The sequence below is a fragment of the Ornithorhynchus anatinus genome, chromosome 3, assembly GCF_004115215.2.
Source record: "Ornithorhynchus anatinus isolate Pmale09 chromosome 3, mOrnAna1.pri.v4, whole genome shotgun sequence".
NCBI lineage: Eukaryota > Metazoa > Chordata > Mammalia > Monotremata > Ornithorhynchidae > Ornithorhynchus > Ornithorhynchus anatinus.
Window position 1 is genome coordinate 103,621,731 of NC_041730.1, and position 25,095 is coordinate 103,646,825.

At 39.7% G+C, this 25,095-nt stretch overlaps 1 protein-coding gene and 1 non-coding gene across 3 annotated transcripts in view; one reads left to right on the top strand and one right to left on the bottom strand.

The window, feature by feature from the left end:
• Positions 1-387: 387 nt before the first annotated feature.
• The window catches only part of UBE2D1 (ubiquitin conjugating enzyme E2 D1), a 33,100-nt gene continuing 8,392 nt past the window's right edge, over positions 388-25,095 (bottom strand). Inside the window, exons 2-7 of one of the 2 annotated variants that reach the window (XM_029061359.2) lie at positions 15,017-15,080; positions 14,895-14,926; positions 11,430-11,507; positions 10,788-10,893; positions 6,651-6,752; positions 388-1,265 (exon numbers count right to left, since the gene is read on the bottom strand). In XM_029061359.2, coding sequence (XP_028917192.1) covers positions 6,655-6,752; positions 10,788-10,893; positions 11,430-11,507; positions 14,895-14,926; positions 15,017-15,080 — 378 coding nt within the window. In that variant the 3' untranslated portion in view covers positions 388-1,265; positions 6,651-6,654. The remainder of the gene's footprint in view (positions 1,266-6,650; positions 6,753-10,787; positions 10,894-11,429; positions 11,508-14,894; positions 14,927-15,016; positions 15,081-25,095) is intronic. The other variant, XM_029061358.2, reaches the window with a different exon arrangement.
• On the top strand, positions 20,859-20,996 carry LOC114810801. The gene has a single exon (XR_003758493.1). It is a non-coding gene; the product is annotated as a small nucleolar RNA SNORA7 (small nucleolar RNA).

Genomic DNA, 25,095 nt, shown 5'->3' on the forward strand with positions numbered 1-25,095 from the left:
CAGAGCACTTTACAAAGCGGTTGGGGTAGGGTAGGGTAGGTCTCTATCTGTTGCCGAACTGTACTTTCCAAGCACTTAGTACAGTGCTCGATTAGACTGTAAGCCCGTCAATGGGCAGGGACTGTCTCTATCTGTTGCTGATTCGTACATTCCAAGCGCTTAGTACAGTGCTCTGCACATAGTAAGTGCTCAATAAATACTACTGAATGAATGAATGCTCTGCACAAAGTGCTCAATAAATATGACTGACTAAATGAATACAATATAGCAGAATTAGTGAACACGTTCCCTGCCCATAATGAGCTTACAAATCTACAGGATTCGTATGTGAAGGATCACATGCGATGCAGTGTAGTGATATTTTATTTTAAAAACAGCCACAACAAATAGTAGAAAAAGCCTTTTATTTATATGGAAAGAGCTACAATAAGTTCTTTAAAAGGTCTGTGATAATATTATATTGCCCATATGAAAACAAACAAATGTGAAGAGCAACAAATAAAAGTTATGCAACTTCCTATTTAGCAGTGCAACTGTTCACATTGCAATAAAATTAAGTCAAATATGCAACAAAATCAAAGTATGTTTCCATAATCAGTATGCTGATAATTACAGTGTAAAGATGATTTTAGGTTTTAAGAAATCTGTAGTCAGTCTATATAATATCCTAGGGAAAGGAAGGGACATCTCATTCATTTCATTACTAACAGTTGTATCTTGTCACTACTGTGCACAGGAAAAAAAAGTCTAAAGAGCTGACTTACATGGCAAATAAAATATATTTAGTCTATACAGTAAAAAAATACAAATTATATAGTAAGCTAAGAAAGAAATCTGAACACAGAGTTACCGATGACATCTTAGACAAACACATACAGTATTTTTCACGTGAAAACATCCAGTTTCAGCAAAAAAAAATTTGGTTGTTTTACAACTGCATCGTGGAAGTTGAAGGCTGAAGACGGTAGATGTCCAAATATCTTAAAAACCATAGCAAATGACTTTTGCAAAGCATACAAAAGGATAAATACTCTCATCACAGTCTTAAAGGTTATTTTTGGAATTCTGTTTTATCTTGTTCCAGAAACACTCTTAATATGGGTAAAAATCAAAGAATTTCATGATACAATGAAATGGTAAACGGTGCTTGATTTACTTCTAATTTTGAAAAAACCTAGAATTTACAGTACTCTGGTATATATGAAAAACATCTTCATATTTACATTGCATATTTCTGAGTCCATTCTCTTGCATGTCTGTTGTATCTGAAGAAAAACAAAAGGGTTACAGGGAAAACAGATTTATAACCCTTATAAACATCTGTTTACCTCAATTTCATTTGATTACACGGTTACCAAATTTCCCAGGTTCATGAGAAATTTTATGGATTTTTTTATAAAAATTGTTTTTATATCTGAAAAAAGGCAGACAGGCTGTAGCAAGGAGATAAAGTTAATATAAAAGACGTTCAGGCCTTAGAAAAATATTTTAATAGAATTACATTCATTTTAAAAAATGTACCCAGGTTGCAAATTGTTACAAATAAATTTTTAATTTTTATGCATTTCAAAATCTGAGCCTAGAACCCCAAGTTCTAGGCTTCCATTTTGGTCTGCCATTATTTTGTCTCAATTCCCTAGGTGGAAATTTGTAAAAATATATGTTTAGGTAGCACTGACCTTACCCTGTTGCATGCTACCAATGGGATACTGAATTCTGCTACCAAACCTTTTTTTTTCTTCAAATCAATTACCAGAATCATGAGGTTAAAAACAAATAAATGTTTGTTTCTTTGGAATAGAGTCAAACAATTTACACTTCCCATTTAACAAATTATCACATTTTCCTGCATTAAACCCTTTGTACGTTTAATGGTAAATTAAATTAATTTACTGGACATTAGAACTAAAATCATCGGGTATCAAAGAAAAACAAAATGAAAGCACACGCCTATATTTTGGAGAGGTGTATGTGGGCATATACACACATATATCTATGTATATGTTCGTGTATCTGTGTGTTTGTGCATACATACATGTATCTGAACTTACAATCATTATATATCCAAAAAACTCTTTCCCCAAATTAAGATCTGCTTTTCTGTATCCGAGTAATTCTGAATGCCAATTCTATCATTCTTTTGTTTATGAACACAGTGGCTGGGATTAGTGCCCACAGTTACTCATAGCTGAATGTCACAATCAGAGGGGTCTTCTTCTTATAGTAATAAGAAGAGCAATTATTACTATTATTAAGTGCTTAGTATGTGCCAAACACTGCACCATTTTAGACATTAAACTAAATTACCGATAGAGGAAGCGGCAGAGGTGCCTAAGTTGTGTGGAGTGAAGATCAAAGTATAGCACTCACTATTTTTGCCTTACCTGATTTGGTCTGAATCAGAAGGTGCCACCCTGAATATAATGTAATATTTACATTACATATTAGTCCTATATTAATATTTACACACAACTTAGAAAGGACTAATTATCTGAAGTTTGATTTTATATTGATGTTTCCCATCACATTTATTGTACTTAATTAAAAAACACCCAAAACTCACTTTTCAAATTGGCACACTTACTAATTATAGTATTTGTCAAGTCCTTACTATGTGCCAAGCACTGAACTAAATATTGGGGTAGATACAAGAATCGGGTCGCACACAGTTGTAGGAGGGAGAATGGCACTTACTGAGTACTTACTTTGTGCTTGGGAGAGTACAATTCAACAGGTATTGAATCCCCATTTTAAAAATAAGGAAACTAAGGTACAGATAGGTTAGGTGACTTGGCCAAGGGCACACAGCAGGCAAGTGGCAGAGCAGGGATTAGAGCAGGGATTAGAGCCCGTGCTCTTTCCATTAGGCTACACTGCTTCATTAAATAGAAGAACATTACCATACACATTCCAATTCAGACAGTTAAATTCCATTACAGTTATATTGCCAATCTGAGTCAAATTTCTTAAAAAGGGTTAAATTACTTAAGCCAAAGGTAATTGTTTTAACAGTTTTCCTAAAACAGGAGGAAATAAATTTTGCTGTTAACTAGCTACCTTACATTTACATTTCATTCAGCATATGTGACAGAAGTTCAATTCAGCTAAATATGAAATAATAATACTAATGGCATTTCTTAAGCACTTAGTACTACTACTACTAATGATGGTATTAAGCACTTACTATGTGCCAAGCACTGTTCTAAGCGGTGGGGTAGATAAAAGGTAATCAGGTTGACCCACGTGGGGCTCACAGTCTTAATCCCCATTTTACAGATGAGGTAACTGAGGCACAGAGAAGTTATGTGGCTTGCCCAAAGTCACACAGCTGACAAGTGGCAGAGCAGGGATTAGAACCCATGACCTCTGACTCCCAAGCCCAGGCCCTTTCCACTAAGCCACGCTGCTTCTCTAACTTTTATGGTAATAATCCTCAAGATTAGAATACATGAGAGAAATCAGAATTAGAAAAATAAAAATATCTAATTAGTGATGGAATTAATACAGCCCATAACAGGGAGTATGTCTTGGATTTTTGTTGTACTTTTCCCAAGCATCTAGTACAGTGTACTGCACTTAGTAAGTGCTCAAAAAATTACCATTATTTCAGCTACCAAAAGAATAAGTCCCCATTTCCCTTATCTGTCCTCTCCTCTGTGCACTTGGTTTGGATTTGCATCCCTTAAACACTTGATATCTGCCCCACAGCATTTATGTACATAGCCTTACATTCTGCCATTTCCCCTTTCTGTAATTTCTTTTGAGAACATGCCTGCTAAAAATTCTGTTGTATTCTCCCAAGTGCTTAGTTCAGTGCTCTGCACATAATAAGCACTAGATAAATACCACTGAATGATTGATTATTTTAATGTCTGTCCCTCTAGACTGCATGATCCTTGTAGGCAGGGACCATGTCCACAAACTTTATGGTTTTGTACTTTCCTATGCATTTAGTACAGTGCTCTGCATACAGTAAGTGCTAAATAAATTGATTGATTGACTGATTGGTATAAAGTGAAAATTATCCACTTTCACTTCAGCCTTAGAAATATAAAGTCTGCAGCCCTCCTCAAGGGGTAAAGAGAAAATTATTCAATAGGAAAACTAAGTTTATCATTGGCAGAAAAATGAAGCCCAGCAATCAGCATATTCAGAAATGACATGGTCAGCGGTGAAAACCACTCATTATATTTGTTTTTCACAAGGTGAAAAAGAGAGGGGTCTATATGGGAGTATAGTTAGTTCTCAGTCCAAATCAATGGTATTTATTATTCACTACCATGTTAGTGCAGCCTGGCTTAGTGGAAAGAGCATGGGCTTGGGAGTCAGAGGACGTGGTTCTAATCCCAGGTCCGCCTCTTGTCTGCTTTGTGACTTTGGGCAAGCCACTTAACTCCTCTGTGCCTCAGTTCCCTCATCTGTCAAATGGGGATGAAGACTGTGAGCCCCACGTGGGACAACCTGATTACCTTGTATCTACCTACCTCAGTGCCTAAAACAATGCTTGGCACATAGTAAGTGCTTAACAAATACCATCATTATTATTATCATTATCATTTTCCTATCCTGACCGGATTACTGCATCAGCCTCCTTTCTGACCTCCCAACCTACTGCCTCTCCCTACTCCAGTCCATACTTCACTCTGCTGCCTGGATCATCTTTCTACAGAATTGTTCAGGGCATGTCGCCCCTCTCCTCAAAAGTCTCCAGTGATTGCCTATCAACCTCCATATCAAACAAAAAACTCCTCACTATTGGCTTTAAAGCTCTCCATCACCTTGCCCCTTCTTACTTCACCTCCCTTCTCTCCTTTTTACATCCCAGCCTGCACACTCCACTCCTCTGGTGCTGATCTTCTCATTGTGCCTTGACTTCGCCTGTCTCGCCGCCGACCCCTAGCCCACGTCTTACCTCTGGCTTGGAACGCCCTCCCTCCTCAAATTCGCCAAACAATTACTTTTCCTTGCTTCAAAGCCCTACTGAAGGCTACTTCCTCCAAGCCTCCCACATACCCCTTTTCCTTAGCTCCCCCTCCCTTCCGCATCACCTCGACTCATTCCCTTCGCTCTTCCTCCCACCCCAAAGCACTTATGTATATATGTATATATCTGTAATTCTATTTATTAATATTAATGCCCATTTACTTGTTTTGATGTCTATCTCTCTCCCTCACCCCTCTCATGTCTCCCCGCTGCCCCCCCCCCCCCGCCCCAAAACTGTAAGCCCGTTGAGGGAAGGGATTGTCTCTCTTTTCTGTTTGATGTGGATGTGGACAGGCAACGAATGGAGGTTCTTGGTGGACTGGGGAGATGTGAACTGAATTTATTTTTAGAAAAATGTTCTAGAAAGCAGAGTGAAGTATGGATTGGGTAACCAAAAATGAAACTAGATATTTGAATGCTCAAGACTTGATTTCAGAAACTAGAGGAGCAGTGTGGCCTAGTGGAAAAAGCACTGGCCGGGTGAGCCTGTTGTTGGAGGGATTGTCTCTATCTATTGCTGAATTATACTTTCCAAGCACCTAGTACAGTGCTCTGCACACAGTAAGTGCTCAATAAATACAATTGAATGAATACTCCTGGCTCCATCATTTGTTTGCTCTGTGACCTTGGGCAAGTTACTTAACTTGTCTGTGCCTCAGTTATCTCATCTGTAAAATGGGGACTAAGTCTGTGAGCCTCAAGTGGGCAGGGACTGTGTCAAACCTAATTACCTTGTATCTACCCCAGTGCTTAGAACAGTGCCTGGCACATAGGAAGCATTAACAAATACCAGTTAAAAATGATTATGTATGGGGTTTTCAAGTAAGATTAGTCCATAAGTCTAACAATATAGTTACATTTAAGTGTCTGAAAATAGGTAAAATGCTCACTGTGCCCCGATCTTGTCTATCTCCCCGCCGAGCTCTTACCCACGACCTCCCCAAAACCTGGAACCCCCTTCCCCCTCCATATACATCGGAACACCAGTCTCCCCACCTTAAAAGCATTATTAAGGTCACATCTCCTCCAACAGGCCTTCCCTGATTAAACCCTTCCCCCCCAGGCTCCCTCTCTCTTCTGCCTCATCTACTCATCATCATCAACACCATCATGCCGTCATCATACAGCACTTATGTATACATAATTATATATTATTATTGTAAATTATAGATTATAACACATTTATTTAAGTTAATGTGTTGGTCTCCTGTTATGGGCAGGTAATGTGTCTACCACCTCTGTTGTACTGTACTCTCCCAAGCGCTTATTACAGTGCTGTGCGCACAGCAGGCACTCAATAATACCACTGATGATGACTATAAAAATAGGCGTGTTTCCTGAGGATGTTAAATTATATAGTACCGTTGTTCCAAAGGGCTCTATGCACAGCACATGCAATTTCAAAAATGAAATAATACTGCATTACTCTAAAAGAGTAAGTCCAGAAGAGATTTAGGAAGGGAATATTTTCAGAAGAGATGAGAGGGGAATGAAAGGGTTAGAAAAGTCAGACAATGACAAATTCTAAACCAGAGTTAAATAATAAGAGATCCTAGTCCCTGTAGCAAAGAGTAGTAAATTAAATTATACTCCAAAGTATATATGGAATATTTCCTTATATCTGATATCCTAAAAACACATTCATAAATTAATATTTGTGTACATACATACTTACTTTTCCTTGTCTGATTTATAGATTTGTGCAATATCTGGAACTAAGGGATCATCTGGATTGGGATCACAAAGTAGGGAGCATATGGATAACAACACTAGATATAAAAGAGAATTTATGTTAGATGACTCTGTTGTGCTTAATAATTCATAAAGCTAACTTACCTTTTAGGATGTAAAGCACCACATATTATACAAAAATGCTTTCAGAGAATGCAAGTGTCTATTTTTTTCAACATTTCTAAAACTGTTTAAAAAATGCAGAGCTTATTCCAAAGTACCCACTTTGGGGGAAGATAATGCAGCTATTCAAGACCATTTGGATAATGCAGTTATTCATAAGGACCTCAGAAATTCATTGTTCAGGGTCATGCTGAATTTAACAATATGCAACTTTATGTATACTAGGTTCACGATTTTATTACAGAATAACTGATTTCTAATCAATCTAATTCAAAGTTACAGTTTAGCTGTATAAAATATTTATCACTTAACTGTTCTCTATTTTACCTGATTTAATGCAAGAACCAACTTGCAGAGGACAGTTGTTTTATTACATAATGCAAATTAAAAATCAGTGGGAAAAAATTAATTTTCTTAATTTCTCATACGATGTTAACACACCGAGTCCTATTACGAATGCTAGATATCTTAATATGTAGCCATTGGGCCAATAACAACAGAACTTTATTACAGTTGTGTTTAAAAAATAGTTGCTAAGAACTATATTTTTGGTTCACATGCCAGAGGGTATTATTCCCAACTTCAGGTGACTAAGTAGATTCCAAATGTACTAGAGAAGCAGTGTGGCTCAGTGGAAAGAGCACGGGCTTAGGAGTCAGAGGTCATGGATTCTAATCCCGTATCCGCCATTTGCCAGATATGTGACTTTGGGTGAGTCACTTCACTTCTCGGTGCCTCAGTTACCTCATCTGTAAAATGGGGATGAAGGCCGTGAGCCCCACATGGGACAACCTGATCACCTTGTATTTACCCCAGCGCTTAGAACGGTGCCCGGCACATAGTAAGCGCTTAACAAATACCAACATTATTATTACAGGATTGTGGAGCTGTGGGAAGAAAAAAGGCAACATTAATGTTGGCAAATCTGACACAGAACCACAGAGTTAAAGAGTTTAGCCAGGAGGCATGTAGCCCTGGAGTAGCATGCAAATTGTTCACTTTCTACCCCACAGAGAAAATAATTGTCAGTGTCTGCCATACTCCTTATTAGCAGCATAGTCTGAGATACCTAGGTCTCTCCTCCTCCAAAAGTTAGGTTAATCACTCAGTCGTACTTATTGAGTGCTTACTGGGTGCAGAGCACTGTACTAAGCCCTTGGGAGATTTGGTATATATGTTCTGTGCACTTCTGAACTATTCCCTATCACTAAACAGGCCAGTTCAAACAAGAAGAGTGGAAGAGACAAAGAAGTGGGGGCACAGTCAACAACCAAAACAAAATTATCAGAATTTTAACAGAACCACTGCCGTGAGGCAACACTGGGGAAAAAAAACAACAACAGAGGGGTAGAATGGCGTCTCACTTTCAGGTTCCTGCCCCCGCTGATGGGGATATAGGAATAAAGGGCTATTGGCCTAGACATTTGCCCAGGGTCTATCTTAATGTCTGCACATAGAAAGCAGTCAATAAATACTACTGATTGATTGCCACTGGGAGGACTACTAGTAATTTAAAACATATGTTGGTCAAACATTTAAAAAAAGCCATAAATGGTCCTAGTGGGTAAGGGTTGGAGAACCCTGTTTAGAAGATTGAGTGTTTTAAGATTAAGAAAGGGTAACTAGTACACTATAATTTTTAAGTCTGAAGGAAAAAGTTCCAAGAAGCTAACAATGCTAATTATTCTTTTTTTAAAATAGATGTCTGTGTCAGAAGACAAGAAAAGTGTTGCTTGGTAGCTGGCAGGCTGCCATTTCCCTTATAAGCATTAGCACTTGAGCTATTTATGCAGAAATGAGATGCATGACACTATCCCGGAAGTAAAGAGGGTGTAAATTTGAATAAACCTTCGCCATAGAAGACACTAATTAGTCTGCAATAGCAACATTATGCTAAGAATTCTTCATAAGATAGCAGCATGTACGTGAGCATTTTAAATTAGAGAATCTGGCCATTCCATATTGTTTGATCTACATACTCAGTGACAACGGAACAAAGGATAATCTGCGCGCATGTGTGTACAAGAGGTGATTTCTCAAGATACCTTTTGGTTTTGATTCTACACCTGTGGATATTATTGTTCCAAAAAATCACTTTGTAAATGTTTCATCAGCAGGGACATTACATTTTTTAAAGTAACAGGAAAAGAGTGGGTGAGGGTTTCTATAGTAAATTCTATGGGATATCTATTATAAATTGTATCAAAGAATAAATTTTAAGATAAAAGAGTCTCCAACTCGGGCAAAATCTAAGTAACATCTTTAGTCCAAATTAGGTATGATTTTTTATTGTCTTGAGAGGTAACACAGGGTAAACTGTTTTAGAATTCTGAAATAATCTTCCTAATATCACCCAAAATGTGTATTATAACCCTAGGTAGATTATTTGCCAAGATGTGAAGTGGAATCTTTTACTGCATTTTTTTTGTTCATCGTTTACTACCTCAGTTCTTAATCACTGTGTATTGATTAAACCAGCCCGGTTTAAGCTTTACCTCATGGATGTGTAACTAGAAGACTTAAGCTATAGCTTTCCATAATTCTAACTCATTTCCTTTAGTATTTTTCCATGACAGAGCTATTGAAATGTATTGCCATTGATAATCACAGTGCCCTGGTTTTGCTGCATATGTACTCTGAGCAGTGTATGTGCATTTTGTGTTTTGGGCACACAACGGCCCACTCTACAAGCACCTTGGGCAGGGTGTGCCCTAAATACAAAATAATAATAATAATAATTATGGTATTTACTAAGTGTTTACTATGTGCCAAGCACTGTTCTAAGCGCTGGGGTAGATACAAGGAAATCAGGTTGTCCCATCTGCAGTCTTCATCTCCATTTTACAGATGAGGTAACTAAGGCACAGGGAAGTCAAGTGGCTTGCCCAAGGTCACACAGCAGACAAGAGGTAGAGTCAGGATTAGAACCCACATCCTCTGACTCCCAAGCCCATGCTCTTTCCACTAAACCACTCCGCTTCTCTGCACTCTACAAGCACCTGGGGCAAGTCACTTAACTTCTCTCTCCCCCAGTTCCCTCTTGTTACTTGGAAACCATGAGCTATAACTCAAAGAAGATCTGGGCATACATGAGAGGAGAAAGAAAGATTATAATTTTCACAAGATTCTTGGAAGAAAATAGGAGACTGCACACACAAGAAATGTTACTTTTGATAAGTAACCTGGAAGGCCAGTAAATAAGGAGGCATATTCTCCACTAGATTCCCATGTCTAGCTAGGCCAAGGCCACTGTTATAGTATGATGATGCGACATTCTTAGGCAGCCACGACTATGTACCCCATGATCTGGGGGAAACTGAAACTCAACAGACTAGGAAATCAAACCTAACCACTCAATGAGGGGATGCTGAGCTCACAATTGTGACTCTTAAAACTGGAAAGGCCACTGATGGACTTCTCCACGGATTGAAAGACTGTGGCCAGTGCCTGGGAGCCTGATTAACTTCCGTCCACCATTATCCAGAGTGAATAACAACAAAAACAATAATAAAATAATTCATAATAATAACTGTAGCCTATGAAGTGTTTAGGATTTACCAAGCATTAGGGTCAATACAATACCATCAGCTCAGTTACAATCCCTGTCCCACATGGGGTTCTCAGTCTAAGGGGATACACTTTGTATCTCTGAAAGCTGGTCTGTTAAGGATTGGGGAGGGAATATTACTGTTTGCGGGAAGTTACTGTGGTGCTCGCTGGACCCATTCTGGCCAGGAGCTGTTAGTCTCCGTTAGCCCCTGAACTAAATCAATTTATCACACCAGAGTGTCCTGCCTCCTTATGGTTACATGACCTGAGATCTCCCTCACCTCGTTCAGAATAACTTTGGTCTTTGAGCATTTCAGCCATTTTGTGATTTTTCAGAATGGGAATAAGAAAATTCAAGTAGAGATAATTTTTCAGCATTATTAATATACATATGAAGTTACCTTTTGATACTGTCAGAGCTGGTGACCACTGTGACCTCAGGATATCAAGACAAATACTTCCATTACTATTTATGTTTGGATGGTAGATTTTTGTTGTGAAAGCAATCTGCATATGAATGAACAAAAAATGATCATCCCAGTGCATCTTTTAGAGCAGTGATTTCAAAACTCAGCGAAGCAGGAATTATAGTGAATTCATTTATCTCCAGGGAAACCTTTCTCTAAACACTCCAAGTTGAGTGCATTTTGGAGGAAGGAATTATGGAAACTTAAGACAACAGAATACTTGGTGGAAGACCTTAAAACGGAGGTCTTTTTAGGCCTTGGCCAAGAAAAGGCAGTAGTAGCAACAACCATACAAACATTTCTCATCTTGAATTAAAAAAGATATCTGCTTGGGGAAATTTAATCTCTCATTTCAGTTAATACTTGGCTATTGGGAACTGCTAAGAACCCCTGGAGCTATGAAAATTGCTTCTACGATGGATAATTCTCTAACAAGAAAAAGAGGTGAGATTATCAAGCTATCTGTGATTTGAAGACGGTGGTGATTTCTACATCAATATCTGAAACTACTCATAACACGATATGGTACAATTCCTGATGCAGAGAATCAGAACAAAATTAAAAGCTTAAGTTTACCTTTGGTGGTTTGAAAGGATAGTCTGTTGGAAAGTGTACTGTGAGAAAGAATACTCCCCCTTGGTAGGCACTATCAGGCTGAAATGATAAGATGCTGATGTCAGTGTGTGATTAGCCTCCTTTCCGAGCAGCTTTAAATTATTTTTCACCAAATTGTCAGTTTGTAACCGTCATTTTTTTAATTTTTTTTTTTTTTTTGCTATAAGAACCAAGTAATTTACCTTAAAAAGTGGTTTCTCTGTTCAGGTATGAAGGAGGATTTTCCAACCAACCACGATGGCATCATGAAGTTTAAAAAACAAAACAAATATATGACATCGTGTGACCTGCACAAACAAATCTGCAGATGGACACAGATTTGTTTAAACCCAGCATACACAGAAAGTTGCTGTAAGAAAAGAGTAATTTTCTGCTGCAGTAATCAGTTGGAAAACAAGTTTGTGGCAAATCTTTCCTCTTTAGATCTATAAATGAAAATTCTCAGGGGACCCACAGGAATGGGCGTGTGGAGAGTGGGGGCAATACTAAGAATGGAAAAAGAGTCCCTTTGAATTCCCTTTCATAGTGTGAGCCGAAATCAACAGAATAAATACAGGATCACAAGGGCTCTGTTAGGTCATTACATGTAACCTTAGGTGGCAAAAGAAGTTTTTATGAAAAGATGACACTTCCTTGGTTTCATAAAACTGCGGGTAGGTGGGGTCAGAAAGCCACACATTCAGGGGCTAATAAAACATGCAAAAATTTAATTTCATTTTCAATTACATTTCGAACCAATTTCCAAAGTGGGATTTAACATCTGACAGTGTTCCCTAAACGTGTGTAACTGTTGTATTTGCTATTTTTTTGCAAGGAAAGAGAGGGATAGGATTTAGCTGTAAAGCTCCCCTACACCTCTTAATCTTCCCAGATCCAAGCACTTTGCTGCACAAGATAATGTGTAGAATTTCACCTGCAGTGTCAAACATCATCCTGCACAGATCATGGAGTGTTATTAAAGAAGTGAAAATTAAGCCCTATTGTAATATTGATGTAGCGTGGATGTTGTTGGTTCCCAAACTCCTGTGCATCTGTTAGATATTTTTAACGAGCATCCATCCTTTTGGAGAGGCAACAGAAAAACTGGAGAAGGTCCCATGGCCCCATCTTCAAACTCCATCCTTTCACTTCTTATGTCACTTCTCCCAATCACTTCTTTAATTCATCCTCACCACCCCTCAAAATTTGATGAAATCTTCTACTATCTTTTAAGAGTAAAGGATGACGGGAAGACTGTTGCTTCTACATCCTCATGTAACCATGGGCCAACTGGGAGCACTGAAATTCATGTTTAGACTAAAGTCAATCTTCAGACAGAAAAGTAATTTAACACCGGTAATGAATGACACAAAGTCAAGTACCTGAGGAGCAGTGAAGCCTAGTGGTAAGAGGACGGGTCTGGGAGACAGAGGACCTGGGTTCTAATCCTGATCCGACACCTGTCTGCTGTGTGACCCTGGGTAAGTCATAACTTCTCTGTGCCTTAGTTACCTCAACTGCGAAATGGGCATTGAGACTGGAAGCCCCATGTGGGACATGGACTGGGTCCAACCTGATTATCTTGTATCTACCCCAGGGCTTAGTACAGTGCCTGTCACATAGTATTTGCTTAACAAATACCATAAAAAAGTTTTAGTGATGCCTGTTTTCATGTTTGAATAATCAATACATGCCACACACACGGTCCATTGGTATGTATGCTCCACTAAAATTGCACAAAAAGAAACCTAATTGTATTGCAATTGTATATAAGTGGTATATAAATTGTATATAAGTACGTAAGTGATAATTATCAGGTGGGGCTCAAAATTTCAGCATTTGGAATGTTTTTACAGAGTACAATAAAAGTCTAAGTGAAGTTGGTGATCTCCTACTGGAATACATTTTATTGCATAAATACTACATCCCTTTAACTTATTTTTGACCCAGGGCTAGATCTTGCATAACTACTGTTACAGTTTTAGCATGAAATGGAAGCTTGAGCACCACACAATAGCTTCTGGATCTTCTGTGGGAGGCAGTCGTACTTTCTGCTAAAATAGGTGGACAGAGAAAAATCTGAGGGGGAGACAACCAATCTAAGTTTATCTCCCTTGGCCAAAAAAGTCTGCCATAGTGCACAGGTGTCCATTCTAAATCCACAAAGGATGCTTTTGGGGCAAGGTGAAAAATGACAGCATGGTCTAGGGGAAAGACCATGGGCCTCCAACTCAGAGGACCTGGGTTCTAATCCTGGTTCTGCCATGTACCTGCTGTGTGGCTTTGGACAAGTCCCGTCACTGCTCTGTGCCTCATCTGATTCTGTTTTACTGTACTCTCCCAAGCATTTAATATAGTACTCTGCACATAGTAAGTGTCCAATAAATACCACTGATTGATTGATTTGTAAAATGGGGAGTAAATCCTCCCTCCTATTTAGACTGTGAGCTTCGTGTGGGACAGAGGCTGTGTCCAACCTGATTAGCTTGAATCTACCCCAGTGCTTAGAATAGTGCTGGGCACATAGTAAGCAGTTAAATACTATTATCAGTATTATTATTTGCAGCTGACTAGGAGGCAGGAGGATGAAGGGAGTAGGTAAGGTTTTTCAGTAATACGGACCAGAACTGGTGGAGCTTGTTGTAGACTCTTTAACAAATATGTTCCTTCCATTTACCTCTTCCAAGTTGAGGGGTTTGATCTCCTTGACCTTCCCTTTGCTGCTCTTTCCTGAAAGCTTTTTGTGTGCCTAACCCTTTCTCCCATTCTTGGAAGTACTGTTCATATAAAAAAATAGAGCTTGAAAGTAAGTCTGAAGGGATGAGTGCAAGTCAAAGGGTAATTCTGGATAATGAACAAGGACTATAACATAAAAATGAAAAGCAGCAGAAATGTAGGCCGGAAAGCGCTGCACTGCATAATGGGGGATATTCATGGAGTAAGTAGAATCCCATTAATAAATTAGTTTTGCATGACTCATTTTAAATATTAGGACTGCTGGAACCAAGTTGATAAGGCCTAGTTCTGGTTAACTGACATTTTATTGAAAACATAGGTTACAGGCTACGCTTGGTGGTTGGTTGCTAAATGGATATTACCTAAAGATCAGCTAAAAGAATAGCAAATCATAGCAAGGATGTCGGATTGTTTTCTACTAAGCGCCTTCTGGGCAGGGTACAGGTCTAACTGTGTTGTACTCTCCCAACCCTTAGTATAGTGTTCTGCACACAGCGTTCAGTAAAATCTACTGATTGATTGATTGATTGACTTATAGATCCAAGGTGGGGAAAGGGTCATCCCAAATATCTCTGGACAACTGACTTCCTATTTAAATTAGAACCTATGAAAATGGACTCAAACCATAGCTTCGCTACTCTGTCTTGAGAAACACGAATATGAAGATGGGCCCACAGGCTTAATTTCACTTCTTAAAAATCATCTACTTACCGGTCCCATAATAGTTGCTTGCCAGTGGAACACTGAAATAGACAAAAGATAGTTGTAGTCATCAAGTCTTCATCCTTTACCTAGTAAAAGAAGTGAAATACTAGCAACAGAGGAAAGCTTACAGTCATCTCCCACGGGCCCAGCTGAGCAGTGTGCAGGTGGATCTCGTTGTAGATCACTTAATTCCTAGGGAAAAGCAAAAATATTTTAATATTTTCTTCTTAAATACTCCTTCGATCTTGTCATTTCTTCATTCTTTAAAGAAGTGATGTCTACTTCTTGGTGCCATCCCTTAGCTATAGTGAACCTAAGGGGCAGATTGAAGATACGTTTCCAGTATACAACAAAGACTATAAAGTTCTCTAAATTTAGTACGTTAAATAAAACCTACTGTTTTAAAATAAGGCTTTCTTAGACTGGAACCCAACTGGGACAGGAACTTTACCTGATTTGATCATATTTATCCCAGTGCTTAGCATGGTGCTATCAGACAGTGCCTGGCACACAGTAAGCACTTAATAAATACCATAATAATAAACTATCTGAACTACCACCATGTTAAAACACGAGAACTGGGAACAAGAGACTGTGGAATCTCCACTCTTGGAAATCTCAGATAGAATAAGTACCTGTTCTGATTAACGTGATTATCTGCCAGGAGACTGGCTTGTGATGGAGAATGCTTTTGACTCTAGGATTCTATTATTTGTAATCTCCCCAATGTCTATTTATGCCTCAAATATGAAACCTCATTTCTTGCGGATAACCCTACATTACAAACCATATGTTTACTGCTGGGTTGATCTAAAAAGGAGTTTTAAAATCAAAACTAAAAAAAAAAAATCAAGACTATTTTGGATCACTCCTGCAATGTCATGAAATAAAGAGAACATGATATTTGCTAAGAAATTTTAAATGAAGTTGGGTAAACCCTGTGATGTGAATTGCTAAGAAAAATATAGTTGCTACATGTTAAGGGTTGATGCTAGGCAAATTTTAAATCAGCATAATAGCAGGACTTTCTTCGGGTGAAACATGGAAATGCAGAGTCATTTATGCACAATACATTCTCTGGATTCAATTTTTCAGCAAAAGCAAAATACTACATCACAATGGTTTGGGTTGTTTTACAGGTTTCCACAATTTTACTATCAATCTTAGCTTTCATTAGAGTGACTACACTCTATGTTAGGAAAACACTCCCTCATTGTTCCTTTTTCCATACTTTATTTCTCAAGTATAGGCCAACCCTCACCACTTCTTTCAGACAAGAAGTTAAAACCCAGTTCATCCAAGGTTGTACAAGTCGGGGGCAGAACCTGGATTTTATTAACTCAAGAGTCCTGAGATGTATGCCAACTTATCCCATTATCCAATAGGAGGTCGGACCTTTCTTACAGCCCCACTTTTTCACCTCTCCAAATCACTGCCATTCATGAGGCCCAGGACTCACCTGTGGCTCTCTGACAGCCAAGTTGAGCTATTTTAGAGAACAGGTATTAAAATCCACGTCCCCGTATTAAAATATGTCAAGGATTTTAAAACTAAAAGTTAAAAAAAGAACACTTAGCCACACTAGTTTCTACCTAAGTAATTTACCTAAGTAAATTAACTATCTAAGTATTTCTGAATTCAGCACCAAAGTCAATTATCCTAAAGTCTGGGGAGGGATGAAGGTATTACGATCAAGCTATGATTTTTTGGGGGGGGGGGCGGGGGGAGTCTTCTTCTAAAAGAGGTTCCTTATCTCAGAAGCCCATAACCTTGGCATCCTCGACACAGCCCTCTCATTCAAACCTACATATTTGATCTGACACCAAATCCTGATGGTTTAACCTTCACAGCATTGCTAAAATCCATCCTTTCCTCTTCATCCAAACTGCTACTATGTTGATCCAAGCACTCATCCTCTCCCACCTTGATTACTGCATCAGCCTTCTTGCTGACATTCCTGCCTACTGTCTCCAGTCCAGTCCATACATCACTCTGCTGCCCAGATCATTTTTTTACAAACTGTTCAGTTGATGTTTCCCCACTCCCCAAGAACCTCCAGTGGTTGCCCATCCATCTCCAGATCAAACAGAAACTACTTACTCTAGGCTTTAAAGCAGCCAGGCACCTTGACCCCTCCTACCATACCTCTCTAACCTCCTGCTACAAGCCAGCCCCCACACTTTGCTCCTCTAATGCCAAACTACTCACTGTATCTCGACCTTGTCTCTCTCCGCTGACCTCTTGCCCACATCCTGACTCTTAACCGGTTCTCCCTCCCTCTTCATATCCATCACTCTCCTCACCTTCAGAGCCTTATTAAAAGCGCATCTCCTCCAAGGGGCCTTCCCTATCTAAGCCCTCATTTCCTCTTCTCCCACTCCCTTCTGCATCACCCTTGCACTGGCTTTTATCCTTTATTCACCCCACCCTCTACCCCATATGTACATATCTTTTAAATTATATATTATAAATTATTTGTTTATATTAACGCCTGTCTCCCCTCTAGACTGTAAGCTCGTTGTGAGCAGAAAACATGTCGTTAATTCTGTTGGAGTGTCCTCTCCCAAGCGCTTAGTACAGTGCTCTGCAGTAGAGTGACGGATTGATTGATTGACCTCTAACCTGCTGTTCTGTGATCAGAGGCTGAATCCATTCTTCCTACCAGCCACTCCGCAATACACAATGCTTGAGAGAAGGAATGGTGGAAAAAATGTGGATAGTTCAGTGCAAGCCATCTCTACTTCAAAATAAACTCAGGCCCATGGGCTGCTGGTGGTAAGACATATCTTTCTCCTTTTAACCACTGTTAGCTGAGCAATGCTCAAACAAAAGGGGAGGGACTAGGAAAAGTGCACTGTTACATTTCACTGGACAAAGCTCACAAGAGATTCTCTTTCCGAGCCACTCACATTCATGGATCCAGTCTCACCATCGGGAGCAACATCTTTGACTACTATTACTAACAGCTCAGCTGTAAGTATTCATAGTGATCCACACCTATAGAGTTGATTTTGATGACCACAACTAGATTTGGGGCTATCATCTCAAGCCACTTAAAACTCCAGCAACACTTTAAACATTATATAGGTTGGAACACACATAATTGAAAAATGACTTCCACATTAAGCCATAACATGGGCTCACCAAGCTAATCTCGTATTTTTCAGTCCACAATATCCAGTAAAGTCACAAAAATTATGTGAAAGGAAAGCTTCCCTTTCCCATTCCCAAAGCACTTCCATTCTTAATCTGAGTCCCCTGTTCTTCATCCAGTGGGATCAAAACTAAAGTTTTAAAAGCTCTGATGGAAAAAGCTCTAACTGGAAAACAGCTCAGATAGAATTCTCTCATGGCTATTTTCTAATTGTTCCTAATATCTATTACGTACTTACATGTAGAAGCAGCATGGCTCAGTGGAAAGAGCACGGGCTTTGGAGTCAGAGGTCATGAGTTTGAATCCCAGCTCTGCCACTTGTCAGCTATGTGACTGTGGGCAAGTCACTTAACTTCTCTGTGCCTCAGTTACCTCATCTGTCAAATGGGCATTAAGACTGTGAGCCCCACGTGGGACAACCTGATTCCCCTGTGTCTACCCCAGCGCTTAGAACAGTGCTCTGCACATAGTAAGCGCTTAACAAATACCAACATTAACATTAACTTACACCCTTCGAGGCTTTGGGGTCAATATATAAAAATCCACTCAGACCCTAATCCCTTCTCCACAGAAGGCTCAGAATCATTGCAGAAGGACAGACACATGGAACAATATGGATATCCTATAACCTACACTAGAAACAATACAGCAATAAAAAATACATTCAGTTTCACCATAATGTGTGTTTCACTACATGTTTTGACTAGAAAGTTGGGGAATTAAAGAACGTTACTGTATGCTTTTGTTGGCAGGGAGTGTCTACCAACCCATATTGTATTCTCCCAAGCATTTAGTACAGTACTTTGCACACACTAAGCACTCAGAAAATACAATTGATTGATTGAATGTTCTTCCAGAAACATGACTGTATTTGGATATGAAGTGTTGCACTGTTGAATAAAACAGTTTGTGTGCAAGCATGCAGCACTGAATGTTTAGCTTGTTTTCCGTACTGTGAAGTTTTGCAAGAATATCTTTGCATTATAAGAGGACTGTTGAACCTGCTCATTTTACTAGTGGTAAAAATGTAAATTTGTGGGCAGGGATTAAATGCTCTGGGCATTAAATTCTACTCCCTCCTACTTAGTAAACTGTGAGTCCCATGTAGGATAGGGATGTGTCAACCTGATTATTTTGTATCTACCCCTGGGCTAAATACAGTGCTTGGTATACAGTAAGCAATTAAAAAGTACCATTTATTAAAAAACAGCATCTACCAACTCTGTTGTATTGTACTCTCCCAAGTGGTTAAAACAGTACTCTAGTACTCTGTTCAATAAGTACCACTGACTAAGTCAGATACCTCATCTCTCCAGGCACTCACTGGTTACAAACTGCAGCAAGTGAGTTTGCTAATTTTCACTACCATTGGAAGCCTTTCATTTTATTAAAACAACTTATTTATATTAATGAACTATGCAAACTTGATTTGGAGCTGCAGGGCAGAACTGAGGATTTTAAGGAGTTTGCAAATAGCTGCAGTACCTGTACCCTCATGAAATGGCTAGGGAAAATAGTTATGCTCCTTAAAGGTCATTTTTATAAAGAAGCTCATTAAAACTCAGACACTCTGGAGAGACACGAAGTTAATTTTATGGAAATTCAGTCTAAGCAGAGAAAAATGAACTAGCAATAAACTAGTTTAAAATATACTGCAAGCACAAACATTCCTAAATTGAAAAAAAGAATGACCAAAATTGAAATAAAATGTTATATATGAGGCTATGTTTTAAAGCGACATCAATCAAGAAAAAGGGTAATGTTTCCAAAGTTTCACTTCCTTCTCTTCCCTACCAATGGATGACAAATTTTGGCATTTATATAAAGCCATTTTCTTGTCAAAGGCTCTTACTGGGGAGGATTTTTTTTAAGCACCCATTTTTCCATTTACTCATAAATATAGCTCCTAGATTGGCTCATGAATGTCTATTGCAAAGAACCAAACATCATCCAAGTTATGACATTGCTGTAGAAACACATTTTTGGATATTTAATGCCTTTTGTTATGGGCAGGGAACCTGTCTGCTACTTTTGCTGTACTGTACTCTCCCAAGCGGTTAGTACAGTACTCTGCACGTAGTAAGTCCTCAATAAAATACCATTGACTGTTTTTTTTTTTTAATGCCTTTCTCTCCTGCTAGACTGTAAGCTCCTTTTGAGGGCAGGAACCTTATCTATCATTTCTTCTGTACTCTCCCAAGAGCTAAGAACAGTGGTTTGCACACAGTAGGTGCTCCATACATACTTTTGATGGATTACATCACTATAAATGTGGACTTCAAATGCAGCAATTAGTAAATGTGTCTTTTCTATTCATGACATTAGTGCTTTGGCTTACCATATGAGTCAAGAATCTAAATTCTGTGAGCCGTCGAAGTCTGTGATATACAGAGGAAATAATAACCTGAGGTTTGTATTATTTTAATTACTTGGGAGAAAAGTAATCAAAATTCCCTTCCAAGCATTAGTATGAAACAGCTGTGCACCAGGTTTTAAATGGCGTAGATGGCTTCTTTTCAACAAAGTGATGTCTTTAGGAATAAAAATAAAACAAAAACCAGAAGCCTGATGACAAAATCAAGCAGTAATTAGATGGGAGTTTTCCAATGGAATCACCCAAAAGTAGTCAACATTTTGGTGACACTACCTCACACATTTTTCTGAGATGAAATTAACATTTTAACTGATTATCCAAATCCTGAATATTTTATAACTAACTTAATTCAGATAATAGGAGTTATGAATGAGAATAAGGAAGGGATTTCATAGTCTATAGGTCCAAATAATCATCATTTTATTTAAGTACTTTACTACATCCCCTCTCACGGTCGCCCCTGCAGAGTTTCCAGTACTCTACCAGTCACGACTACAGGAGGAAGAGTCAAGCAGGGGCCTACCCGTTCCATTCCTAGCTTGGGCAGTGGCTAGTGAGTGGAAGGCAATCTGCTACAAGTCAAAACTCACCTGAGCCGGGCAAGCAGCGGCACAGGAGAGAGTCGAGGGTGGAGACTCGTTTACGGCCCGGAAGGAGGCAGTGGTAAACGACTGCCGTATTTTTCCCGAGAAAACTCTACGGATCCACTACCAGAACGACTGCAGATGGAAGTGGGGCGTTCTGGGAGTACTATGGTGTCACTATGGGGCGGACACGACTCAACAGCATAAGACAACAACAGCTTTACTTCATGCCAAGCACTGTGCTAAGCATTGGGTGGATAGAAGATAACCAGATCCATCACTGACCCAATTCCATAGTTTCTTAGCAGCCGCAGCAGCAGTAGTAGCATTAGCAGTCGTAGTTAGAGTAGAAGTAATAATAATAATGATGGTATTTGTTTAACGCTTACTATGTACCAAGCACTGTTCTAAGCGCTGGGGAAATACAAGGGAATCAGGTTGCCTGCATGGAGCTCACAGTAATAGTAACAGTAGTAGACTGTAAGCTCTAGAGGGCAGGGATCCCATCTATTAATCTACTGCATTCTCTAAATGCATAGCACAGTTCTCAGCACAGGTGAGCCCTTAATAAATACTAATGATGATTGATAGTAGTAGAAATGGTGTTTTTTGAGGACCTAATGCAAGCAACGCACTGCACTAAACTCTTGGCTAGTACAACTAAAAGCACAAGGTTTCAGTTTTATCTTTGAAGTATGTGGCAAGGTCATTAGGGGGCAGAGATGGGGGGTAGGAAAATAAGTAATTAAAAGGCTGAAACAGCTGTCAAAGGCAATGGGTACGAGAGTCAATGAGGATGGAGAAATACTGTTTCCAGGCGGAGAAAAGGGCAGTATGTTCTTTGCTCACCAGGAGCTTAGACCAATGGGGGAAACAGGAAAATATCAACTAGGCATATAAATATAAAAAAGACCTGCCCATGGTCATAAATGAACACTTATAGGAGTGCAAGAGAAGACCAAAGAGATGGTAAGAATGAGGGTACTGATTATCAAGGAAGGCTTGTTGTAGGAAATGGATTTTAGGAGGGCTGAGGTTTGGTGGACTTGGGGAGGAGGGGCTAACAATTCCAGGACTTGGAGACAAGGTGAGCAAAGAGTGGGCATTGGGCAACCCTAGTACCGGGAGGTGGGAAGAGCAAAGACTTGGTACGTTCTAGAATCCAGAAAAGGTGACATTTCTCACTGCCCTATTTTGTCTGCACTTTGGTAGAGATTCTCCTTATACATAATAATCATAATGATAATTACGGTGTTTGTTAAGCGCTTACTATGTGCCGGGCGGTGTATTAAGCCCTGGGGTTGATACAAGCAAATTGGACTGGACACAGTCCCTGTCCCGCACAGGGCTCACAGTCTGAATCCCCATTTTACAGATGAGGTAACCGAGGCACAGATAAGTAGCTTACCCAAGGCTACACAGTAGACAAGTGACAGAGCCAGAATTAGAACCCGCGACTTTCTGACTCCCAGGCCCGTGCTCCATCCATGACAATCAATCAATGGTATTTATTAAGTGCTTCCTATGTGCAGAGTACTGTACTAAGCACCAAGGAAAGTATCATATAACAGAGAGTTGGTAGACTTGATCATTGTCCACAAGGGGCTTACAGTTTACAGGTCCAGACACATTCAGATAAATTACAGTAGGGGAAATAGAGTATAAGGTTTTGTTCGTAAGTGCTGTGGGGCTGGGGTAAGTATCAGAGTGTTTAAGAGGTAGATAGCAAAATGCATAGTTGATGCAAGTGGGAGGGAGAAAAGGGGAAGTGAGGACTTAGTCAAGTAAGCCCCCTAGGAGATGTGATTTTAAGAGGGCTTGGAAGGTGGGGAGAGTGGTGGACTATTGGCTTTGAAGAGGGAGGGAGTTCCAGGCCCATTGGAGGATGTGGACAAGGGGTCAGTGGTGGGATAGATTAGAGTGAGGTACAGAGGATTGGCTGGCATTAGAGGAGCAGAGTGAGGAGAGGGCAAATGAGAAAGTGAGAAGGTATGGAGTCAGAAGCACAGGTGGAGAGGGTGGATTTTAAGAAGAGGTGAGTGAACTCTTGAGATACTGCAGGGAAGGACAGGAGAGTCAAAGAGTGAGCAGGAGGAAGGGACTGGAGAGAAGCTGGGGAGATTTTAGGAAGGCCACTCCTCATGGTTTCAATTTTATCAGTTAGGCGGCAAGATCATTAGGGTGAAGAGATCGGGGTGAAGAGAGAATGAAGAAGTTGGAAACAGTTGTCATGAGTAATGGGTATAGGAGTGAGTAAGGATGAAGAAATATTGTTGCCAGTTGCAGGAGAGGGCAGAATTAAAAGCAGATGAGGATGAATTTAAAATGGACTTTAGACTCTGAGCTCATTACGGGCAGGAAATAGGCCCACTAATTCTGTTGTATGTACTCGTCTAAGCACTTAGTACAGTGCTCTGCACATAGTAAATGCCGAATAAATACGATTGATTGATTGATGGACAAGATTGACCTGGTATCTGGATTTCCACCAGCAGCACTCTGCGGCTCATATCAAGGGCAGAGAAAGCATACTGTGGAAATGATTCAAGGCAGCAGGTTGGTGGCATGAGATTAGTGGAGAGACAGGGGAGTGAGAGAATTTAGTTCAGTTGAGAGGGTGGTGTTGAGGACATGGATTTGTGTGTCAATAATAATAATAATAATAATTATGGTACTTGTTAAGCGCTTACTATGTGGCAAGCACTGTTCTAAGCGCTGGGGTAGATACAAGTTTATCAGGTTGGACACAGTTCCTGTCCCCCCAGGGCTCACCCTCTTAATCTCCATTTTACAGATGTGGTTACTGAGGCCCAGAGAAGTGAAGTGACTTGCTCAAGGTCAAACAGCAGACACGTCATAGAGCCGGAATCAGAACCCAGGCCCTTCTGATTCCCAGGCCCGCGTTCTTTTCACTAAGCCACGCTGTGTCTGTTTCAAGAGTAGGTAGGTTAGCTGAGGACAATCGAACAACCAAAGAAGGCAAAAAAGGTAGTGGGTAAATGGGAAGCATATAGTAAAATAGGACTTTTTTGGAAAATAATAACCTTTGGCTAAAAACTACAGGATTCAATGATCTAGTAAAATGTTGCATAAAATAAATATTCTTCCCACTGTTATCATCAACAGTATTTGAGGGTTAGAGCAAGTGCCATTATTCAAAGGTTTTATCTTTGTTTTCTCCACCTCTAGACTGTAACCTCATTGTGGGTAAGGAATGTGTCTGTTATATATTGTTGTGTTGTCCTCTCCCGAGCACTTAGGACAGTGTTCTGCACACAGAATTCACTCAATAAGTGTAATTGATTGATTTTCCTGTGGGCTTGATTGGGTGGGCCTTTAAAGAAGATACATTATTTTATGTGACAATTTTACTAAAGGTGAACGTTACACTTGGATTAACAGCTTCACATGTCAGGCAGTCAACTGAATATCCAAAAGGAAAGTTTGAGGATTGTTACTGTATGATTTTCAGGGATGACACTTGTTTTAGTTTCTGGTTTACAAAAACAAGACATTCCATTTATTTGAGCTATAACTAAACTGCCTTCTGCACTTTTCATTCTTGAAGTGTTAAGCTATTGATCTGATGCTAAAATCTAATGTGATGCCCTCATCTGTATATAGAAAACACAAACTATTTGGCAGCAGAATGCATAGTGAGCAAATAAACATTGTCTGAAGCCAACTAACAGACTCCTGAGGAGCATACCTAGCTACTATTTAATTACAAAAGTAATGAAGAATATTTTTCTTCTTATTTTTAGCAGGCATTTCAATAGAACAAAGTGGTTAGGGAAACAGCATGGCCTAAGTGCAAAGTGCCTGGGCCTGCGAGTCAGAAGACCTGAGTTCTAATACCAGCTTTGCCATTTCTCTGCTGTGCGATCTGCTTCTCTGTGCCTCACTTTCACCTGGAAAAGGGATATTAAATACCTGTTAACCCTCCTACTTGGAATGTTCTCACTCTCACTCTAGGCTTCAAGCTCTCCATCACCTTGCCCCCTCCTACCTCTCCTCCCTCTGCCGCCCACCTCCTCACCGTCCCTTGATCTTGCCTATCCCGCCGTCGACCCCTGGGCCACGTCCTCCCGCGGT